Raw genomic sequence first — 24,507 nt, 5'->3', positions numbered from 1 at the left:
AGTATAAAAGCAGGGAAGTTATACCAAAGCAGTGGTTAGGCCACAACTAGGGAATTACGTTCAGTTCTGGTCACTACACTTTAGGAAAGATGTGAGGGTCCTTGAGAGGGTGGAAAGGAGATTTACCAAAATGGTTCCTGAGCTGAGAGAATTTAGTGACAAGGTTAGGTCAGCGAAGTAGAGATTGTTCTCCTTGCCAAGGAGATTGAGGGGAGTTTTGAAAGGGGTCTACAGGTTTAACATAGAACATTACAGTGCAGAACAGGCCCTTCGGCCCATGATGTTGCGCCGACCAATTAAGAGAAAAGCAATGACCCTCTAACCTAAACCAATCCCTTTCCATCCATAAACCTATCCACGGACCTCTTAAACGCCCCCAAACTAGGCGCATCTACAACTGCAGCAGGCAGGGCATTCCATTCCCCCACCACCCTCTGGGTAAAGAACCTACCTCTGACATCCGTCCTATAACTACCACCCCTTAATTTAAAGCTATGTCCCCACGTGCTAGCTTTTAGATAAGGGTAAACAAGGAAAGTTGTTCCCTTTAATTGATGTCACAAGGACTAGGGGGCACAAAAGTAAGTTGGATGTGAGGAAGAACTTCAAATAAACAGTGAGTGGTAATGATATGAGAGTCATTATCTAGCAGAGAGGTGAAGATCTTTGATTTCAAAAGGAAATTGAATGGGGTGTGAAGGAAAATAAACTTGCAGGGCTTGGACAATACAACAAGAAAATCGGACAGATTGAATTGCTCCACAGAGTCGGCATGGAACTGATGGATCAAATGGCCTCCATTTGTGCCATAATGACTCTATGAACAATGGATTCTTCTGCTGAAAGTGCCACCAGAAAATCAAAATGAAAATTCACCCTTTTGAATTTCATCAAATAAAGTATTTGTATCAACAAATTGGGTCAGGCCTCAACCCATCCATTCCATGTAAGTCCTGCTTCACATCTCTGCACAGCTTTAATCACAAATTCAGTTAGAAATTAACAGGTGATTAAGTAGGTCAAGAAAGAATATAAAATGCACAGCAGTTGTAACTAAGCATTATAGCAGAAGAACTCAGTACACCAGCCGGAGAATATTAAAATTACAAGCATGCTTGAAATTGAGAACAAGTATAAAATAGTAATTTTGTTTATTCTTCCTCAGGATGTGGACATTGTTGGCTAGGCCACCATTTACAACCAATCTCTAACTGTCCTTGAGTGGTGGTAAGCCATGTCCTTGAACTACTGCAATCCACCTGATGCAGATACACCACAGTGCTATTAGGAAAGAAATTCAAGGATTCTGACCCAGTGACAGTGAAGGAATGGCGATTTAGTTCCCAGTCAGAAAGGTATGTGGCTTTGAAAGGAACTTGCAGGTGATGGGATCCCCATGCATCTGCTGCCTTGGTCCTCCTGGGTGGTAGGGGTTTTGGAAGATGCTGTCAAAGGAGCTTTCTTGAGTTCCTGTGCATTTTGTAGATATGCACAGTGACAGCAGTGTGTACTCTGGAGTGAATGTTTAACGTAGCGGAAGGGGTTCTGATCAAGTGGGCTGCTTTGTCCTGGATGGATTCAGTAAGCTTCTTGAGTGCTGTGGGATCTGCAGTCATTCAGATAAGTGGAGAGTATTCATGACATACGTGTGCTTTGACGTCAAGGGCAGTCACTCTCACATCACCTTGGTTCAGATCTTCAGTCCGCATTCGGACCAATGCTGTAATGAAATCAGCAGCTGAGTTGCCCTGGCATTATTAGGAACTAAGGAGGTTGTCTCTGAAGCACTGACCATCATTTAGGGAAATACCAAAAGATTGGAAATAGACTAATGGAGGTATCCATATTCAAAAAATGTGATAAAGAGACAGGGAACTACAGACAATTTATCTATTTCCGTTCCGTAAAATCCTGGAGTTGATTTTTGGGAGTAAACGTGACTATTTCAAAACAATAACAATAGGGTGGCACAGTGGTTAGCACTGCGGCCTTGAAGCGCCAGGAACCCAGGTTTGATTCCCAGCTTGGTTCATTGTCTATGTGGAGTTTGCACATCCTCCCTGCGTCTGTGTGGGTTTGCTCTGAGTGCTCCGATTTCCTCCCACAGTCTGAAAGACGTGCTAGTTAGGTGCATTGACTTGAACAGACGCTGGAGTGTGGCGACTAGGGAATTTCACAGTAATTTCACTAGTGTTAATTTGTGACTAATAAATGAACTTTAACTTTGTTAAACAGCAGTCAGTGTAGATTCAGAAAGCCAAGATATTACCTCACTAACCTCCTAATTTTAAGATAATTCAGATGGATTGTGGGATGGGGACAGTTTACCTGCACTACCAAAAAGTTCTCGATAATCTTACATACAACTGGCTAATCATTAAACTCAAAGCTTGGGCTATTCAGGATAAACCCCTGAAAATTGGTAATTTAATATGCAAACACTCATTAGGTGCCATGTCAGTGTGAGGAGCAATTATGGAGTGGGGCACTACGGTTTCTCTTTAAATGAAACAACCTGGATTCAGAATTTAATGCAGAGTGGTCAAATTTGTAGATAACATGAAACTAGAAAGAGCAATGGAATAGGAGGCAGCTTGAACAACAGAACTATATACCCACTACCTTCAAATTTAAAAAATCTGCATCTACTTCAAAACACTGATGATACATGCTGCATTTCTACCACTGTTGGATATGGTCAGGTCTTTCTGTGGAAACTATTTTTTTCATTCAACCATCTTTTTAAAATTTCTCTTCACATCAAATTGCCTGTCAATCAGCAGCAAGCATCTGCAGTTTCTCATGCTGTACCTGTGTAAAAGTTCATGTTTGATGGTTTTTAAATGACTTAGACTATTTTGGTCCTCTTCAAACTTAAAAATCTCCACAGTGGTGATTTTCTGCGGATGATTCACAACAAAAACATACACAGCACCATCTGGAAACAAATAAAGTGTTAGTGAACCCATGTAAAGCTATGAACACTGTTGAATGATCCTATAGACATTAAATATATTGACAGAATTTGAGTGTTTACAAGAATTAAAATATTCATAATTTATAATAATCATAGAATCCTACAGTGCAGGAGGAGGCCATTTAGCCATCAAGTCGGCACCGGCCACAATCTCACCCAGGCCCTTTTCCCATAACCCCATAAGCCCTAGTTAGTCCCCCTGACACTAAGGGGCAAGTTAGCATAGCCAATCCACCTAACCCACACATCTTTGGACTGTGGGTAGAAACCAGAGTACCCAGAGGAAATCCACGCAGACAAGCTCCACACAGACAGTGACCCAAGCTGGGAATCGAACCCGGGTCCCTGACACTGTGAGGCAGCAGTGCTAACCACTGTGTTACTGTGCTGCCCATGTTCCTATTGCCAACCAACTGGAAAATTTCAACATGAATCGGATGTTAATTAGTAAACTATCCAAGGTCTTTCCCACTTTCAGCTTACCGATTAATAGTATTTCTCTGATTCAAAGTTCTCCCAAGTAAATAGTTACTCTCTTGACACTTACCTTCATTTATAAATGTACTCAGCCCATGTGGATTAAAGGATTCCATGTCAAACCCATGACTGATTCTCAGTTCAACAGCTGACAAGACCGGTTTATTTAGATCCAGAAGGAGAATCTGTCCTGGACGATCACTGTCAGAGTTAGGCAGTGACCCAAACTTCAACCCCTAAAATGCAAAGGTACAAACAATAGGGAACAGACAAAAGAGATTTTATCTCATAGTGATAGAAATAATTGATTTGAATTATTATTGTTACATGTATTGGGGTACAGTATTGCTTCTTGCGCGCTATACAGACAAAACATACCGATGATGGAGCATGTTCAATGGAACTTAAACATCTAGATATATAATGATCTTTACTTTTCAGAATTTTAAATTATAATTATTGTTCACAGTTATTCTTGCAAATTTGTTTTTTCATTTTGCACAAACACAGATACCAATAACTTGGTGCTGAAACAGTATAATGGAAATGCTGATCAACCAATGGAAACTAAAGTCAAAGTTTTGTTAAAACATAATATGGTGATCAATGCACCCTCTTTTCTTTTTTGGCATGCACAGGCATTTAAACGAGATGCTCTTTTAAATCTGTCTGGTCACACGTGCAGTAACTTTAAAAGGGACAACCCTGTGCATTGACATCAAGTTAGAGCATGGCTGTAGCTCAGGGGGAACACTAATGTTGGTATACAGATCTAACTATGCTATCAGCTGATCCATGTAACATTTCCAATTGAATTCCAAAATTTAACTTAAAACTTACCGCAAACCCAAGAAATTTTAAATTTAGCTGAAAATGTTTGCCAAACTTTTAAATGAGAAAATTAAGTATTGGTTACTATATGTTAAAAGAGAGAAATCCTGCTTCAAGTTAAGAGACTGAAGTATATACATGTTCAAAATAAGTCATTTTGATAACGCAAACTGGAGGTAACTATTTCCATTTGTCAGAATCGATACACTAAGAGCACACATTCAACACTTTAATCAAAATCATTAACAGGGTAATTCAGGAACATTTTTTATTTACTAGCATTGGAAGCAGAATTCATGCAATTGGCTTTTCAAAGGGAGGTTTTAAGGTATAAGAAAATGCTAAATGAATATCTTTCTCGCAGAACCTGCATGGGGCTTAAAATTACCACATACTGAGTGGATAATTCTCAACACTCTCACACAAATGTCAAATTACAATTCTAATTAGCTATTTAAATTAGAAATTTATTTTAAAACAATACTATTTCTGGGTGTTGAAGAGTAAAATGGTATCACTTTAGAGATTTAAATACATCATTTTTATCAAGTGAATGGATAGCATTGTATAGTCATTCAAAATAAGATCCGTATTATATTACAGGGCATTTGCACAATTATTGCTTGTTTTCCTGACAAAACCTATGAAAGGTAAACATGCTACCATTAAACAGACCCTCCTGTTTAGCTTAAAATATTTATTTCCTTCTGATTTTAGAAAAGAAAATCACAATTTATTAAATAAATACAGACTTACAGAGCTGACAAGGGCCAATCCTCCAGGGAGAATGTTAATGTCTTCAGACCCATACTCTGGAATAGGGTAATATTTGTTTTAAATCAGGCAATGAGATGACACATCATAAGTTCAGAAGTTTTACGTGCTCGCTATAATCATAAAAGGACAATTAACAAAAGAACAAAGAAAAGTGCAGCACAGGAACAGGCCCTTCAGCCCTTCAAGCCTGTGCTGATCATGATACCCTAACTAAAAAAAACCTTCTGCCCTTACTTAGTCCATATCCCTCCATTTCCTCCCTATTCATGTACTTATCCAGATGCCTCTTAGCTATTGCTAATGCGCCACTTCCACCATATCCTCTGGCAGCACGTTCCAGATACCCACCACCCTGTATGAAAATCCTTCCCCTTAAACTCTAACCTTGAACCTGTGCACCTTTGTAATTGACACTTCCACCCTGGGAAAATGCCTCTGACTATCCACCTGTCTATGCCTCTCATAATTTTGTACACCTCTATCAAATCTCCCCTCAGCCTCCGTCTTTCAGTGAAAACAATCCTAGTTTATTAGTTCATTCAGTCTCTCCTCATAGTCAACACTCTCAAGACCAGGCAATGTTCTTTGTACTCTCTCCAAAGTTTCCACATCCTCCTGATAATGCGCTGACCAAAGCTGTGTGCAATACTCCAAATGGAGCCTAACCAATGTTTTAGCTACAATATGATTACCCAATTCTTGTATTCAATGCCCCAGCTGATGAAGGCAAGCATGCCATATGCTTTCTTAATCACCTTGCCTATCTACGTTGCCACATTTAGGGAACTATGGACCTCATGCCCGGATCTCTCTGTATGTTAATGATCCTAAGGGTTTTGCCATTTACAGTATAATGCATACCTAAATTTGATCCTCCAAAATGCATCACCTCACATTTGTCTGGATTAAACTCCATTTTCCATTTTGTGCCCAAGTCTCCAATCTATCAATATCCTGTTGTGTCCTCTGACAATCTTTGACACTATTAGCAACTCTGCCAATCTTTGTATCATCCACAAACTAACTAATCAAAATACCTAAATTTTCCTCCTGATCATTTATATATGCTACAAACAACAGAGGTCCCAGCACTGATCCCTGCGGAACACCACTAGCTACAGATCTCCATTCTGAAAAACACCTTTCCACCGCTACTACGTGGCTAAAAGATTGGTGCAAGAAGGAGGGTTTCATATTTGTAGATCATTGGGAAGTCTTCATGAGAGGAAGGCACCTATCTGTATAGGAAGGATGGGGTAAACCTAAATGGGAAGAGTACAAATATCCTGGCTGGGAGTTTAACTGGAGTGTTTTGGCAGGGTTTAAACTAATGTGGCGGGGGGGTGGGGATCAAAACAATAGCTCAGTAGGCATTGAGGCTGAGGACGAATTGGTTGTCAGGATAAGGTTAGATAAGAAGAGGAGTATTCTGGAGAAGGAGGACCTGACTGGGCCTGGAGGTCTGGAGTGCGTCCACTTCAATGCGAGGAGCGTAATGGGTAAGACAGATGAACTTAAGGCCTTAATGCTTACACGGAATTTGAATGTGGTTGCGGTGACAGAGACTTGGTTAAAAGTAGGACAGGACTGGCAGCTGAATATTCCAGGGTATAAGTGTTTTAGGCGAGACAGAGGAGGGGCTAAAAGAGGCGGGGGAGCAGCGATATTAGTTAGGGAGCATATTACAGCAGTGCAGAGGGTGGACAATTTAGAGGAGTCATGTGATGAGTCGCTGTAGGTGGAGCTCAGGAACAGGAAGGGTGCAATCACTATGTTAGGGGTATACTATAGGCCACCCAATAGCCCGCGGGAAGTGTAAGAACAGATACATAAGGAAATTCTGGATAGGTGCAGAAAAAATAGGGTTGTAGTGGGAGACTTTAATTTTCCTGGTGTGGATTGGAAGGTGCTTAGGGCTGGGGGTCTGGATGGGGAGGAATTTGTAAAATGCATACTGGAAGGTTCTTTGGAGCAGTATGTAGTTAGCCCGACTAGAAAGGGGGCTATACTGGACATAGTTCTGGGAAATGAGCCTGGTCAGGTTGTCAAGGTTTCAGTAGGGGAACATGTGGCAAATAGTGACCACAATTCTGTTTGCTTTAGGATACTGATGGAAAAGGATGAGTGTTGCCCTAAGGGTATGGTGCTAAATTGGGGGAAGGCTAGCTATAGCTGGATTAGACAGGAATCGGTGGCCATAAATTGGGAGAGGATGTTCGAGGGTAAGTCCACGTCTGGTATGTGGGAGTCTTTTAAGAGACATCTGCAGGACAGATAGGTGCCCGTAAAAAGGAAGGATGGGAAAGGAAGGATTCGAGAGCCGTGGATAACCAGAACCAGGGATATTGAGGACTTGATCACAAAGAAAAGAGAGGCATACATTAGGTCCAGGCAACTGAGAATGGAGAGAGCTCTGGAGGAATATAGAGAGAGTAGGAGAGAACTCAAACGGGGAGTTAGAAGGGCAAAAAGAGGTCACGAAATGGTCTTGGCAGACAAGATTAAGGATAATCCAAAGGCATTTTATTCATGTTAGGAACAAAAGAGTTGTTAGAGAAAAAAATCGGACCTCTCAGGGACAAAGGAGGGGAATTTTGTTTAGAGCCCAAGGGAATAGGGGAGATCCTGAATGAATACTTTGCATCAGTATTCACAAAGGAGAGGGACTTGTTGTCTGGGAGTGTCTTAGAGGGAGGTGATGACCCGTTGGAGAAAATTTCCATTACAAGGGAGGAAGTGTTAGGTTTTTTAGGGAACGTTAAAACTGACAAATCCCCGGGGCCTGATGGCATTTATCCTAGACTGCTCAGGGAGACAGGAGATGAAATTGTTGGGCCTCTGACAGAAATCTTTGTCTCTTCTTTGGACACAGGTGAGTTCCCAGAGGATTGGAGGATAGCGAATGTGGTACCGTTGTTTAAAAAGGGTAGCAGGGATAATCCAGGTAATTATAGGCCGGTGAGCTTGACGTCCATCGTAGGGAAGTTGTTAGACAGGATTCTTAGAGATAGAATGTATACGCATTTAGAACGGAACAATCTCACCAGTGACAGACAGCATGGTTTTGTAAGAGGGAGGTCGTGCCTTACAAATCTGGTGGAATTTTTTGAGGAGGTGACAAAAATGGTTGACGAAGGAAGGTCCGTGGATGTCATCTATATGGATTTCAGTAAGGCGTTTGACAAAGTCCCTCATGGCAGGTTGGTGAAAAAGGTTGAGGCTCAAGGGATACAAGGACAGGTGGCTAGATGGGTTGAGAACTGGCTTGGTCACAGGAGTCAGAGGGTAGCAGTGGAAGGGTCTTTTTCTAGCTGGAGGTCTGTGACTAGTGGTGTTCTGCAGGGCTCCGTACTGGGACCTCTGCTATTTGTAATATATATAAGTGATTTGGAAGTGGGAGTAATTGGTGTGATCAGCAAGTTTGCAGATGACACGAAGATGGCTGGACTTGCTGATAGAGATGAACAGTGTCGGATAATACAGCATGTTATAGATAGGCTGGTAAATTGGGTGGAGAAATGGCAGATGGAATTTAATCCAGATAAATGCGAGGTGATGCATTTTGGAAGAAATAATGTAGGGGGGAGTTATACAATAAATAGTAGGACCGTTAAGAGTATAGAAACACAGAGGGACCTAGGTGTGCAAGTTCACAAGTCCTTGAAGGTGGCAGCACAGGTGGAGAAGGTGGTGAAGAAGGCATATGGTATGCTTGCCTTTATAAGAAAGGGTATAGAGTATAAAAGCTGGAATCTGATGTTGCAGTTGTATAGAACGTTGGTTAGACCACATTTAGAGTACTGCGTCCAGTTCTGGTCACTGCACTACCGGAAGGACATGAAGGCCTTGGAGAGAGTGCAGAGGAGGTTTACCAGGATGTTGCCTGGTCTTAGCTATGAGGAGAGATTGGGCAAACTGGGGTTGTTCTCCCTGAAAAGACGGAAAATGAGGGGAGACCTAATAGAGGTGTATAATATTATGAAGGGTGTAGATAGAGTGAACAGTGGGAAGCTTTTTCCCAGGTTGGAGGCAAAGATCATGAGGGGTCACAGGCTCAAGGTGAGAGGGGCGAGGTATAACTCAGATGTCAGAGGGATGTTTTTCACACAGAGGGTTGCGGGGGCCTGGAATGCACTGCCATGTAGGGTGGTGGAGGCAGACACGCTAGGGTTGCTTAAGACTTACCTGGATAGGCACATGAGTAGACTGGAGATGGAGGGATACAAAATAATGTTCTAGTTGAAGATCAAGGCCTCAGGACGTTCCTGGGAATTAATAGATTCTTATCAGTCGTCCAACAAATTTTAAGGCTCACTTTGTCACTTACGTTGGAGCTATTGGGGATCTTCCATTAATGTCTGTATAGCTTGTTGTATGTCTATTTATGTTTATTGATGTCTCCTTTTACATCCACAGGCAATTTGGTCCACCTTGTTGGCCAACAAGTGGCATACACGCGGTAGGTCATGTGAGGGTTGCTCTTCAATGTTGCTTCGAGAGTTGCCTAATGCTTCACGTCGTTAGTGTACGCATAAACTGGATCAATTGATGGGCAACACGACAGCTCAGTGACTATCACTGTTTGCTCCACAGTTACAGGGACCCGGGTCGGATCTCCGGCTTGAATCAATGTCTGTGGGAGTTTGCATATTCTCCCCGTGCTTGCGTGGGTTTTCTCCGAGTGCTCCAGTTTCCTCCCACATCCCAAAAACGTGCTTTTTAGGCTGATTGGTGTCAATAAATTGTCCCTGAATTGGATCTCTCTTAATCTGGTGCACATATAATTCCCTAAATTTGCACCCCCTTTATTGTGGAGTTCCACTAGAGGTAGACAAAAACGTCGACAATCGACGAAAGACTTGAATAAGGCACTCACTGAGTGTTAAAATGGGCGGCGTGGGCTTGTAGGGCCGAAGGGCCTGTTTCCTGTGCTGTGCTGTTCTTTGTACTTGCTGTCTTCTATAATCAAGCTAGCTCTGTATCCACCTAGCCAGCCCTCCCAGAAACCCATGTGATTTTAATTTATGTACCAGTCTGCCATGTGGGACTTAGTTAAATGCCTTAAGAAGTCCGTATAAACTATATCCATGGCCCTTCCCTCATCAATTTTCCTTGTCATCTATTCAAAGAACTCACATGACCTTTCCCATACAAAATGATGCTGCCTGTCACTAACTAGTTCATTTTCTTCCAAATGTGCATATATCCTGTTCCTTAGTATCTTCTCCAAAATCTTCCCCACCACAGACGTCAGGCTCACCAGCCTATCATTTCCTGGATTATCCCTGCTTCCTTTCTTATACAAGGGAACAACATTGGCTATTCTCCAGTCCTCTGGAACCTTGCCAGTGGTCAAAGAGGATGTGAAGATACCTGTTAAGGCCCCAGCTATTTCTCCCCTTGCCTCCGACTGTAATCTGAAATAGATCCCATTCAACCCTGGGGACTTGTCTATCTTAATTTAGGATTAAGGTAGACAAGTCCCTCCTTTGATATATTGACATTCTCCAGAGCATTCACACACCTATCCCTGACCTCAACATCCGTCATGTCCTTCTCGGTGAATACCAATACAAAGGACTCATTAAGGATTTCACCACTTCTTGTGGTTCCATGCATAGCTTCCCTCTATTGTCCCTTGAGTCGGTCTACTACTCCTCTTGTTTCCTCTTGCTCCTAATATATGCATATAACGCCTGGGGATTCTCCTTGACTGTTTGCTAAAGACATTCATGGCGCCTTTTAGCCCTCTTAATTCCATGTTTAAGTTCCTTCCTAATTTCTCTATACTGCTCAAGGGCTTTGTCAGTATTCAAATGCCTAGACTTATTGTATGCTTCCTTTTTCCCTTTGACTGAGCTTACAATTTCCTTTGTCATCCATAGTTCACGAATCCTGCAATTTACATAGAACCAAGCTGCAAGACCAATTGAAGCAGAATATTAAGAGACATCTGGCAGAGATGTTGTTTTCAGAAAATGTCCAACAGCCAATACTGATTGATACAGAACCGGCAATATAGTAAATAGGGAAGAACATTGTAACAGACTTCATGAGGACTGCTGAAATGAGGCGACATCAAGCAGATTCAATCTAATGTGGATAATATGAAGTGAAAAAGAGGAAAAACATGGAGAGGCCATTTAAATAATATGACTTTGAGGATTCAAGAGCAAATGGAGCAAGGAATACAAATTCATAAATCTTTATAAGGTGAGAAGGCAAGTTGATAAGACAGTTTAAGTGTTTGGAATGTTTTATGTTTATGCAAAGCTCCAATTGTTCTCCTCAGAAAAAGTTTAAATGGAGGCCAAATAAAAAATATTCAAAATAGAGGGTTATGATTGAGGCAGTAGGAAGAACCATTTTTCTTTCCCCTTAACTGTCCTAATTCAAAGTCAGCAACTCCAACTCCCCTAGTTTCTGCACATAACTGAAGTCACTTATACCTGCAATCATTATAGAAATCTACTCTGCATCCTGCGTAAGGTCTATATATTCTTCCTATAGTATAGCACCCAGAATTGGGCACAATCTTTCACCATAGCCAATAGTTTATAAAAGCTTAGCACAATATCCTTGCTTCCCACCCCACCCCACCCCATCCCACACCAAGCTTTTTTTGATAAAGCCTGGGATCTAATCATCTCAATTTGGTCTGCCACTTTATATAATGGGCGGGATTTTACAGTCTTGCTTGTCCCAAAATCATAAAATGCTGCCCAAGGTTAACGGGCCTGCCCATGCTCCATCCCTCACCCATTCCAAATCCCATGGTGGGGCGGGTCGGTAAAATTCCAGCCTGCATTTTTATGTGCAATTCGGGTCTTTGATTTAAATTTCTTCTCTCAATTCTTCCTTCCAAAATGAAATACTTCATACTTCCATTCATTAAAATTACATCTGCCTTGTGTCTGCCCATTTCATCATTCTGAAGACTGTTATAATCCTCCTCAAGTTCAAAACATTGTCAAGTTTTATGTCATTGGATAACTTTGAAACAATGCCCTAAATACTCCAATCCAGGTTATAAAGGAAGTACTCCTAATACTGGTCCATTGTATTCTACACTCCATTCCAAAGCAAAACATTCACTATTATTCTGTTTTCTGTCTCATAGCCAGTTTCATATTCCTGTTGTCACTTCCCCTTGAATCTTGTGGGTTTCAATTTTGCTAACAAGTCTATTACTATGCGATGCTTAATCAAATGTCATTTCAAAGACCATGGGCCCGATTTTACCATTTGGAGTCTAAGGGCTGGATCCGGGCGTAATACAGATCCGAGCCCGGAATCCACTTTGCAGCGCGCCCATACGCTTTTTGCTGGCTCCGGTCCAATCCACGCAGTAGGCGGGGCTTAGCGCTGCTGGAATGATCGGAGCTCTGAATCGCGCATGCGCAGTTAGAAAAAAAATCTGAAGCAGCATGCCCAGGTCAGGAAAGAAAGTAAAAGCAGAGAGAGTGGCTCCCTGACCCAGATCATCCTCGGCTTGGGGGGGGATTAATTCCTCCTCCTCCTCCCCACTGGAGGAATTAATCCCTTCTCCCGGAATGGCCGCACGTCCATTCCGGGAGGAGGGATCGCCCGCAGAATGGCCGCAGACACCCCTGCCAACCCCCCACTGATCACCCGCAGAGTGGCAGCGGGCCCCCTCTTTCCCCCCCACCAGAGATTTGTTTTCCCCCCCGCCCCACCAACAGTGAATGATTGGGCCTCCCCCCCACCACTGTCGACAACAATCAGCCCTCTCGCGCCTCCCCCCCCCCCCCAAGATACATCTGACCCACCTCCTCCTCCCCCTGCCGCCCCCACCACTCCCCCCCCACCCCAGAGGATGCTCTGACCTGTCCCCCCCCCTCCCCCTCCAGTGGATGATCTGGGTTAGAGAGGTGTTGCAGGCTCTGTAGCTGCTTCAGAGATTCCTCTGCAAAATAAAAATCGGCTTTGGAATTTTATTTTGCAGGTCGCTTACAGCGCAAATTCGGAATGGACTAGAAGATGGCAAAGTGGGATTTGGTGGTAAAGTTTCATTAAATCAATTTACATGCATGCTACCATTACATTCATTTGATCTAAAATATTAAACTTCTGACGCTGTTTAAGTATATCCTAGATGTTCCTGGTACTAGAATTTTCTTCTAAAGAACTGTTGCTTCAGGATGTATGCTACAAGTACTGGGTGCGGACCAGATCCGCGCCCAAATCGGGTATCGGTAAAAGATTTGGGTGCAGATCGCATTAAAGGCCCAACATCCGAAGTTACCGCAATTTCGCACCTGAAAACAGGTGTGAATTTTTGGTAAAACTGGGCCCAGAGAGCGCGGCTCTCTGACACGAGCAAGAGTTGGCAATAATTATACTTGCTCTTGTTACAGAAAATATTGTTCTAACAATCTGATAACGCTATTAAACTAAAAGCTTTTGCCAAAAGATTATACTTACTTATATTTCAACTGTCTACTTTTGTCTCAGTAATGAATGTGAGCTGCTTGAGTTATTTTGGACTGATTGTGTCTACTTGCAGGCCTCAAGTGAAAAATAAAATTTGCATTTCTGAGAATCTTTGACCACACAGGACAAAGTACATCCATATCCTATTGTCACAAAGGCGTCTCCCCATCAATATATTGTAAAATAAATATATAACAAACCCAGTACTTGTAGCTTATATCCTGAAGCAACAGTTCTTTAGAAGAAAATTCTACCAGGAACAACTAGGATATACTTAAACAGCATCCGAAGTTTAATATTTTAGATCAAATGAATGTAATGGTACTTTATGCAGGAAAATTAGTTTATTAACTTTCTAAAATGTAACAATGTTTTGAAAAAAAATGCTCTTAACTATTAAAGGAGAGGAATTAAAACATCCAAATGTTTCAGTTCCTATCCTTTAACAGTAAATATAATGAATGGTTTATGTGCCTGGAATGGTTTACATCTTGCCCCCCACCACAACCAGAGATCCATCCTCACCCTCCCCCCCCTTCCCCCCCCCCCCCCCCCCACCCAAACCAACCCACCCCCCCCAACCCTCCTCCAGCGGAACAGTGAGAAGCCTGGTCACTTTAGCCGTGGCTCCAAGTCTGTGGCCGGGAAGGTGCTGCAGGTTCTCGAACGACTGAAGATTGTCGAGAAGGATGGAGACCAGCGATCAAGGCAGGTTGGGGGTGTGGTCTGCCGAGGGGGTCCTGCCTCCCGGGGGGGCATTCTGATCCCAGGCGATGGGGTGCTCTAGTGGGGTGGGGGGGGGGAGGGAGGTGGGTGCGGGTCTGCCTCCAGGGAAGGGGGGCATTGGTCTGCTGGGGTGGTAATGGGGGGGGAGGGGTGACTGCCAGGGTGACAGGGTGAAGGGATTGCCACTGCTGGGGGGCATGGCCTGGATATCGGGGTGCTCTGAGAAGAATGGTCCAGAAGGATGGTGGCTGCAGACTGACTTCACAAGGGAAGAGAAAGCTTCGGAGGTTCCCCTGCAGAATAGAAATTCACTTCAGATTTTTATTTTGCAGGTTGCTTAGAGCACGGATCCAAAATGCACCAGAAGGAGGTAAAGTGGGAGTTGGTGGTAGAGTTGGGCACGCGGTTCATTAAATCGATTTAAATACATGCTAATGCATTTAAATCATCGGGCCGCCCGATTCTGGTGCAGACCGGATCTGTGCCTGAATTGGGTGTCAGTAAAGTCGCGATTTGCTCGGATTCGGGTGTAGATCGTGTTAAAGGCCCGACACCCGAATTTACTGTGTCTTTGCACCCGAAAATGGGCACAAATTGTTGGTAAAATTGGGCCCCATATGTGCATCAATCTCACTACTTTTATGAACACTCTAACCTCAAATGAAAAAATCTCAGGATAGTCAAACACAACTTTAAGAAACCCATTTTTTTAAAAATGTATTTATTGGTCACAGGTAGGCTTACATTAGCAATAAAATGAAGTTACTGTGAGAATTCCTTAGTCGTCACATTCCGGCACCTGTTCAGGTACACTGAGGGAGAATTTAGCGTGGCTAATGCACCCTTTCAAAAAACCTCAGAGTAGTCCAACACAAGTTAACTTTAATAAACCCATGTTGGCTGTCATTTAATAGCTTACATTTTTTTTAAGTGACAATTTTCTCTCAGTTTATTGTCTAAACTTCTGTTTATCACTGACGGCAGCCTGACTGGCTTTTTGTCTTTTTTTAAGAAACAGGCTATTGTCTTTTTGATAAACAGGTTTTTCCTTATAGTATCAGTCCCGTGTCCAAGCAGGATTAAAAGATTGTGGGCAGATATCTCCATCTTTGCTTCCCTCAGCAATCTAGGATGTATCTTATCTGGATTTGGACAGTACTAACTTTAATTAACTCCTGAATCGAATCCAATTTCTCTAGCATTTCCTTTCTTTACACAAACAGTGACACCATTCACTACTCAAGATAAGCGAAATGTGTTCACTTTGCTATGCCCTTTCGCCACAAGACCAGCTCCATTTGCTCCCTAATCAGCCCCACCCACCTTTTATTATGTTGTCTGCTAACTTATTCCCGTACATGGCCTTTGCTCCTTTATTTTCCACTGTGTACTACTATCTGACAGATGCTGCTCAGGAACAGTCTTTTCAAAACAGTTATTGGTAACTACTGCTACATTATATATATATATATATGAGACCCTTGAAGCCAAATCTTGACATAATCTGCGTTTGATCTTTTATCTTTCAATTTTCACAGATTCTTTTTTTACAGTTGGAAGTAAATATTAGAAGTACATACCAATTCCTTTGATCAGACGGCAATTGCCAGGCTGAACTGCAACAAGTTCTCTGAATACACCCAACCTGTTGCTGCAAAGCAATGAAAACCAACATCAATTTAACAGTCTGTTAACACCTATAGAAAGGCCGTAGAACTCTACAGTGCAGAAAGAGGCCCTTCGGCCCATCGAGTCTGCATTGAACACAATCCCACCCAGGCCCTACCCCCATATCCCTACTAATTCCTCTAACCTATGCATCCCTGGACACTAAGGGGCAATTTCTTAGCATGGCCAATCAACCTAACCCACACATCTTTGGACTGTGGGAGGAAACCAGAGTACCCGAAGGAAACCCACGCAGACACGAGGAGAATGTGCAAACTCCACACAGAGTGTGACCCGAGCCAGGAATCGAACCCAGGACCTTGGAGCTGTGAAGTTGCAGTGCTAACCACTGTGCTACCGCACCACCCCAATTGGAGTGGATTTTCAAGTTACTGCATTGGCATAAAACTAGCATTGCAGATCAGCTGCTCACTATGAAACGGCCAGCTTTTTAAAAATTTTGAATGAAAGTAAGTTTCTTGCAGCACATTGAAAATCTTCCCCCTTAGATAGAACAACTACATTTCTAGTCAAGTCTTTCAGACACTAAATATATTTGTCTACAATAGTTAATTGGATATGAGTCCCGGGTGATTCATGTCACCATGATGATGAGGTTAGAGATGGAAACATTTTCTTCCATCACCAAAGTTTAACCAGGGTCTTTCAGGAACACAGCACAGATTCTAAACATCAGGATCAAATAATATTATGAGTTCTGCATCGGGATAAAAAAAAGAATTTAAAAGATGAGTAGCACCAGAACTCACAAAAATGCAGCCACTTGTGTGCTTACATCACGGACACCCCTTGAATTTTTTTTTAAAGCTATTGGTCTCTACAGGGATTGTAACAGAGTGCATGGTATAGATCAAATAAGCCAGATTCCATTTTATGTGCCTTTTCTTGACAATAGTGCCTATCAATCCACCTTCCATGAAAGATGATTGCATGTGACAGTTTTAGTATTGTATATCGTGGTTATTGTATATGGTGGTTCTTGGTTATGATCCCTCGACTAAACCATTAATTATTAATAGGTAACTTTAATCGGTGACTTTAGAAGACATGAAATGAGTGTATAATGCAAAAACCTAAAAGGTGTAACTTTATCTCTCATTCACTAATAACATATAGAATATACAAATTACTTAACTGATACTGGTCAGGTGGAAGCAGCTGAGATTAAGGTATTTAAAGTTAGTAATTCTCCCTCTTAATACTTCCATTTACAATATAGCAGCTGAACTAATAGAATTTGTACCCAAGAGCAAATAAGCACACTACATAGTTGCCAAATGCAGGTCATGTTTTAGATTCTATCCATGCAACAGTGACTTGTTTTTCCCAAAGTTTAAACAAGATAGAGCAAATATTGAGTATATTACTAAACAAGTCAACATGCAAACTCATGCTCTTTTTGTTATAACCAATGTAGCTCAAGTATATAGGCAGAGTACAAACTGTACTCAAACCAGCCCACACTTGGAAAACCCAAAGCAAAACACCTCCTATTGGATGTGAATCTGAACAATCTTGCGTGTGCTGGTAGCTATGCTAAAGAACAATTCAAGGTAATCAGTTGAGCAATAACATAGCTCATTTATGCTTGTTAGAAGTGACATCAATTCATATGCAGGACCCATTATCTGCAAACAAACGTTCAAGCCTTGTGGCATTTCAATTACCCAGGAACTTGGGAAACCTATAGTTTCCCCATGGCAACACCCCAGCTAATCAGAGTCAACTTACCAATCAGTGCCACTTTCTCATGTAGTTTAAACTAAAGTTAAAGTTTATTTATTAGTCGCAAGTAAGGTTTACATTAACACTGCAATGAAGTTACTGTGAAATTCCCCTAGTCACCACACTTCAGTGCCTGTTCAGGTCAACGCATCTAACCAGCACATCTTTCAGACTGTGGGAAGAAACCGGTGCACCAGAAGGAAACCCATACAGACGCAGGGAGAATGTCTGCGTGGAGTCTGCACAATGACCCAAGTCAGGAATCAAATCTGGGTCCCTGGCAGTGTAAGGCAGCAGTGCTAACCACTGTGCTGCCCAGTTTTGTGATTGTTTGAAATTTGGCATTCTTGCATTTGTCCTGATGAGTTCAGATGTAAAGCTTTGACAACATGTCTCTCTGTTCAGCAATATTTTGATGTTAATTTATTCTAATTTTTTTTGCTTTTATTCCAATTCAGTCCAATCAAGTCCAATTCAGAGTCTCAACAAGTTGAGACATTCCTGATCCAAGCTGACAAGACAGGGTTCTCACCACCTGTTTTGGGCTTGATCTACATGATCCAAGCTGATTGGAGTAGACATAGCTCTACCTCCAAGGCTTGATCTCATTTGCATCTTAGCCAAAAGGCCCAGATGCTGCTTTTAAAAATTGCTTCAAATAAAGCTGAAATGTAACCTAATGAGTTCAACCAAGTACAGCATGTCGACACTACACTTGATCTTAGCCAAAAGGCCGAGAAGACCATTTATTTCAAATAAACATCTCACTTACAAACCCATTAGCTTCCACTCATTCCAAAACCTGCCTTACTCATCTCACTTCCTGCTCGTCCCACCTCTCTTAATAACTATCGTTATTCATTGACTTTTGTTTCAAATCTCTTTTTTAAAAAAAGTTTGCACTTGAAACCTATCTTCATCAAAAATATTCACATGCTTCCCACATTTGCAGCATATTTGTTTGTATTACTGGGGAAATGATTCCAGCTGTGATACATTTTCTACAGCTTCATCAGGTGCTGTGAACAATCATCAGCAGAATTGCATTTAACTATCATCTATAATCTCAGGGTCCAGCATATCCTAAACTTTACTAGGATCACCAGGCCAGTGGACCGATCTTGGTTCAATGAAGAGTGCAGGAGGGCATGCCTGGCATAGCAGACGTACTTAAAAATGAGATATCAACCTGTTGGAGTTACAACACAGTTAACATGCATGTTAAACAACTGACTTTTGCGAGCTCCTTCTACTAAGTGATCTCATAACCAACAAATCAATGTTCTACAGTTCTACCATGTCCAGTCATTAATGGTGGTGGGCAATTAAACAACTAATCAAAGGAGAGGCTTTGCAAACACCTTCATCCTCAATGGTGGCAGACCCCAACATGTCAGTGCAAAAGACAGGCTGAAACATTTGTAATCATCTTCAACCAGACGTTCCAAATGGATGATCCATCTCAGCTTCTTCCTGAAGTCCCTACTATCATAGACGCCAGTTTCTGGCAATGCTCCTAGTCAAGTACAGCTGCAACACTGGCATCCACTGAAAAAGATTGGAAAATTGCCCAGTTGTGCCATGTCCACAAAAAACAGGACAAATGCAATCCAGTCAATTACCATCTCAACAGTATACTCTTAAGCAAAGTGATAGATGACATAATTTACAGTGCTATCAAGTGACACTTGTGCAACAATAACCTGCTGAATGGAGATATTTGCTGATGATTATGAAATGTTCAGTCTCGTTTGTGACTGCTCAGATACACTTTGTGTCCACATGCAGCAAGACTTAGACAACATTCAGGCTGGGGCTGATTGTTGGACCGTGAATGGTACTTGCTACAAAGAGAGAATCTTGATGTTCAATGGCATTACCATTGCTGAATCCCCCAATATCAACATGCTAGGGGCTGCAATTGACTAGAAATTTAACTGAACCATAAATACATAAATACAATGGCTACAAGAGCAGGTTAAATGTTGGGAATTCTATAGCGAATAGTTCATCTGACTTCCCAAATCGTGTCCACTATCTAGAAGGCACATGTTATGGAAGTGTAATGGAATACTCCTCATTTTCCATTATGAATGCAGCTCCAAGAACACTCAAGGCGTGACCTCATGCTGGACAAAGCAGCCTATTTGATTGGCACCCCTTCAACATTCACTCCCTCTACCACTGATACACAGTGGCAGCACTTAAATAGTTTGTTGTGCAACATCTAGTAGATGTTGCACAGCAAACCTCCTCTGACAGTATCTTTTGGAACAGGAATAGGCCATTCAGCAAGTCAATCCTGCCCTGCAACTCAATTAGCTCAAGGATGATCATCCACCTCAATGCCACTTTTCCACACTTCCCTTGATGTCATTAATATCAGGAATCTATCGATTTCTGTCTTGAACATGCTCAATGATTGAGCTTCCACAGCCCTCTGGGGTAGACAATTTCAAAGATTCACTGGGCCCTGAGTAAATAAATAACTCCTCATCTCAGTCCTAAATGGCCGTGACCTCTTACCACCTAGAAGGAAAAGGAAGCAGATTCAATCTGCATGAGAACGCCAAGACCTGCAGGTTCCTTTCCAAGATACTTACTATTCTGACTTGGAACTTATATCGCCATTCCTTCACCGTCACTGGGCCAAATTCTGGAATTCCTTTCTGACAGCTATGTGGGTGTACCTACATCACATGGACTACAGCTATTTAAGTAAGTGCTCATCACCATCTTTTAGGGATGGGCAAGAAATGCTGGCCCGGGCAACAAATGCTGGCCCAGCCAGCAATGTTGACATCCCATGAAAGAGTATTTTTAAAAAGCCCTAGGTATACATATAGTTATTGTGACACTCATTGTAACAATGCTGTCACATTTATGTCATAGTTAAGACTTAGAGTTATTTCAGTTTCCACTGATTACTCATTGTTTATCTGTCTCCAGCTTTCTGCACAGTAGTACCGACCTTGGGAGTTCCAGGAGTCAGGCCTGTTCCCCTCACTACTTCAACGTACTCACCTGGATCTTAAAACACTCAATACACTTGGGCTTTAAGCTGGTCTCCAGCAACAGATAGGATGTAGCTTTTAGTTGTTACCACCCTGCAATCTTTGGGACAGGGCCTCCCAGACCACGATTCACAATGTGGGATGCTGAATTAAAGCCAGCGAGACCTGAGGCAGCAATGGCTGCCAAAGAGCTCTATCTGAGTGTTAATGCTGTAAGACCCCTTGATATCCTTGTGTTTCGAATGGTGGAGATAGCCTAATGACTGGTTTTCGAGGCCCGATTCCTGTACCAAGAAAGAATGAAAGAAGCTCTGTGCTTTCTGTTTAAAAGTCCTGTAGTTCAAACAACATCTTGTTCTCATGGCTCTCATACCCACCCCCTCGCAAATCTCTCTTCTCCCCTTCTCTCACAATGAGTCACCCAATTTCCCCCTCGCTGAGCCCTCCAATCCCTACTCTCGGAATCAAAGAATTGTTATGGCGCAGAAATAGGCCATTTGGCCCATTGTGTCTGTGCCGACTCTACAAATGAGCATCATGATTTAGTGCCATTCTCCTGCTTTCTTTCTATTCCTGCACATTGTTTCAATTCAAATAATAATCTAATGCCCTTTTTGAATGCCTCAGTGGAATCTGCCTCCACCAGAATTTCAGGCAGTTTTATTCCAAACATGAACTACCCACTGTGTGAAGTTTTTTCTCACTTCACATTTGCTCCTTTTGCAAATCACTTTAAATTTGTGCCCTCTGGTTCTTGATCCTTTTATGAACAGTAGAGTTTCTCTCTGATCTGCTCTGTCCAGCCACCTTGTTATTTTGAAAATCTGTATCAAATATTCATTTAGTCTTTTTCTCTCCAAAGGGAACAGCCCCAGGCTCTCTGATCTATCCTCTTAACTGAAGTTTTTCATCCCTTGAACCATTCTTTAATATCTTTTGCACACTCTACTTGTTTTCAGATCTTTTGGATTGTGTGCTGCCCAGAACTGTACACGATATTGCAGCTGGGTGAGGGAGAGATGAAAACAGAAGCCTACTCACTACCCAGAAGTGAGTTGATTGCAATTTCAGACGCAAGTTTTAAAGTACAATTGGAACAATAGATTGCACAACATTTTTGAATCATGAGTCATGTTTCTCATTTAAAAACAAAGCCCCCACTGGTTGCCTCTGAGCTGAACATTGTGGGAACGTGAAAAAAAAAGCCATTTCCCTGCCTTCCCTTCTATTTGTTTCTACTCGCGTCTAACACTGTAAAGGATGCAAAACTCACCATAAGTCCCAGAATTGGTACGTGACCACAGAGAGAAGTCCTGTACAAACAGCAAGTAGCAACAGCTTCCCCATGGCCAGGCTATATGTCCCTCAGCAACAGTGAGGAGCTCCAGTGGTTGTTTACAACATTGACAGCACAGAGACCGCCTCAAGAACCTGATAACCTGAACACGGAAGATAATTTTTAAAAGGGGGCGTTGACTACTCTTGGTTGTGTTTCATGTGTACACTAGTTTACTGCCTTGAGGGAAACGAATTTGCTTTTCCTCTGAAAATGCAACAAAGTGGCAAGGAAACTTCCAATCCTCACAAACTCCCACTGGTGAACTTGAACATCCAAACTTCAGTTTCAGTTGGCCATTCCCCACCTTACATCGTCTCGATTTTGTGATTGGTTGGATAGGAATATAGTAGCAGGCCATTCAGCCCGTCAAGCCTCCTCAGTCACTTAATATGATTAGCCATGATCACCCACTTCAGTGTATTTTCACAACCCTCAGAATTTTTTTCTCCTTATCTTGGTCCTAAGTACTTCCTCTTATTTTGAAATTTTGTTCCACAGTTCAAGACTCCCTCACATTATTTCCATATTATACTTCATCTGCCATGTTCTTACTTGGGCCTTGCTTGCCCCAAAACCGTAAAATCCCACCCAAGGTCAACAGACCTTTCCATGTTCTGGCCCTCACCTACTGCAATTCCCATGGAGGGCAGGGCAGTATAACTCCAGCCATTAAGTCTGTCTAAGTCCTCCTGTAGCTGCTTTACATATTCAAATCATTTATTGATATTATGAACAGTTGGAGCCTGACTATTGATTTTTGCAATACCCCACTAGGCACACCCTGTCTACAAGAGTATGACTCATTTCCGATCCTTTATTTTGTTACTGTCAGCCAATCCTTATCCCACGCCAGTATATTACTGCCTATCTAATTTTGCTAACAAACCTCCTATGGGGGATTTTATCAAAAGCCTTACGAAAACCCAACTTTACTGTATCTACCTCTTTAACAATTCTGGCAGTAACATTCTCAAATAACTCCAATAGGTTCGTCAAACATGACTTCTCATTCATAAATCCATGTTGATTATGCTTACTCAGATCATTATTATCCAAATGTCCGGTCATCACATCCTTTATAATAGATTCTAGCATTTCCCCACTTCTGAAGTAAGGCTAACAGATCTGTAGTTTCCTGTCATCCCCTCCCTCCAACTTCTTAAATAGTGGAGTCGACATTTGCAACATTCTAACCGTTCATAATTTTGGAAGATGACCACCTCTGCATCCACTATTTACATAACTACATCTTTCAACAATCATTTGGTCCTGGGTACTGATTAACCCTCAGTGTCTAATTTCACCAGTACAAGTTTCTTACTAATATTAATTTCTTTCAGTTCCTCATTCTCCCTAATCCTTGGGTCTCTAGTTCTGGGAGATTTCTTGTACCTTCCTCAATGGAAGCAGACACAAGGGAATCATTTACTTCTCTGCCATTTCTCTATTCCACAATACAATTGGTCCTGAGCTTGCCAGGAATGGCATTGGTTTGTCTTAGTCGCATGTGTCCTTTTTACATACTATAGATGCTTTTACAGTAAGGAATGTTATTTTGCTTTTTCAAATTCTTGTTAATTTTTGATACTGTATATAGTGGTTCTCCTTTCCAATGGGGCACTTAGTTCATCTTGACTGACAATCCAAATGGGTGGTTCAAAAGAACTGGACCATTGGAAAATTACATTTCAATTAGGGATCTGCATCTTTTACAGAAACAGGAATGAGATTGTCAATATTCCCAATGCAGGATTTGTCAGTTCTACTCATTTAGTTAATTATCAACATTCCCACTGCCCGCAGTTAAGGCACATCGACATTCCCATTCCTCAAAGAAAGTGTCAGAGCAAAAAAATGGGACACATCCCTTCTCTGTCCACCACCAAAATCTCGTAACCCATCACTATCTATTCACTCTCAATGCTGTCATATCAATTTAATGCCAGCCCAAGTCCCTTACTCACTTTCATGGACACTTATATCCTCTCAAGAGTCCAACTATTCATTGTTCACAATGCAATCCACTTAGCACCAGGGATGGCAGATGTGTAAAAATCTCCATATCATAACCTATTAACAGTGTATCCATTAATTCTCATGGCTCCTGCTATGTTTGCAACAGCTGTACCCTAATGTGCCTGAGATCCTTCTTTTTCCTGATACCAACCAATAGAAAATCTAAGACCGCTGCTCCAAAGACCTTTAATGAACTTTACAATGAGATCAACAATCAGTTAATTGGGCTTCCCCTTTTTTGACAATTGCATCAATTGCAGCTGTATAGGGCACTGGTGAGGCCGCAGCTGGAGTACTGTGTGCAGTTTTGGTCACCGCACTTACGCAAGGATATTTTGGCCTTGGAGGGAGTGCAGAGGAGGTTTACTAGGCTGATGCCGGAGTTGAGGGGGTTGAGCTATGAGGAGAGGCTGAGTAAACTAGGCTTGTACTCGTTAGAGTTTAGAAGAATGAGGGGAGATCTCATTGAGACATATAAGATG

General features: G+C 42.1%; 1 protein-coding gene across 1 annotated transcript in view; it reads right to left on the bottom strand.

Annotated features, from left to right (window-relative positions):
• Positions 1-22,085, bottom strand: part of LOC145355575 (serum paraoxonase/arylesterase 2-like) — a 44,651-nt gene extending 22,566 nt beyond the window's left edge. The window contains exons 1-5 of the mRNA XM_080207829.1: positions 21,944-22,085; positions 15,823-15,893; positions 5,042-5,097; positions 3,525-3,690; positions 2,812-2,938 (exon numbers count right to left, since the gene is read on the bottom strand). Coding sequence (XP_080063955.1) covers positions 2,812-2,938; positions 3,525-3,690; positions 5,042-5,097; positions 15,823-15,893; positions 21,944-22,017 — 494 coding nt within the window. The 5' untranslated portion in view covers positions 22,018-22,085. The remainder of the gene's footprint in view (positions 1-2,811; positions 2,939-3,524; positions 3,691-5,041; positions 5,098-15,822; positions 15,894-21,943) is intronic.
• Between the last annotated feature and the right edge of the window lie 2,422 nt (positions 22,086-24,507).

This window comes from Carcharhinus amblyrhynchos, chromosome 2 (assembly GCF_965287045.1).
Source record: "Carcharhinus amblyrhynchos chromosome 2, sCarAmb.v2.hapA, whole genome shotgun sequence".
NCBI lineage: Eukaryota > Metazoa > Chordata > Chondrichthyes > Carcharhiniformes > Carcharhinidae > Carcharhinus > Carcharhinus amblyrhynchos.
This window is presented reverse-complemented; position numbering and strand designations above follow the sequence as displayed.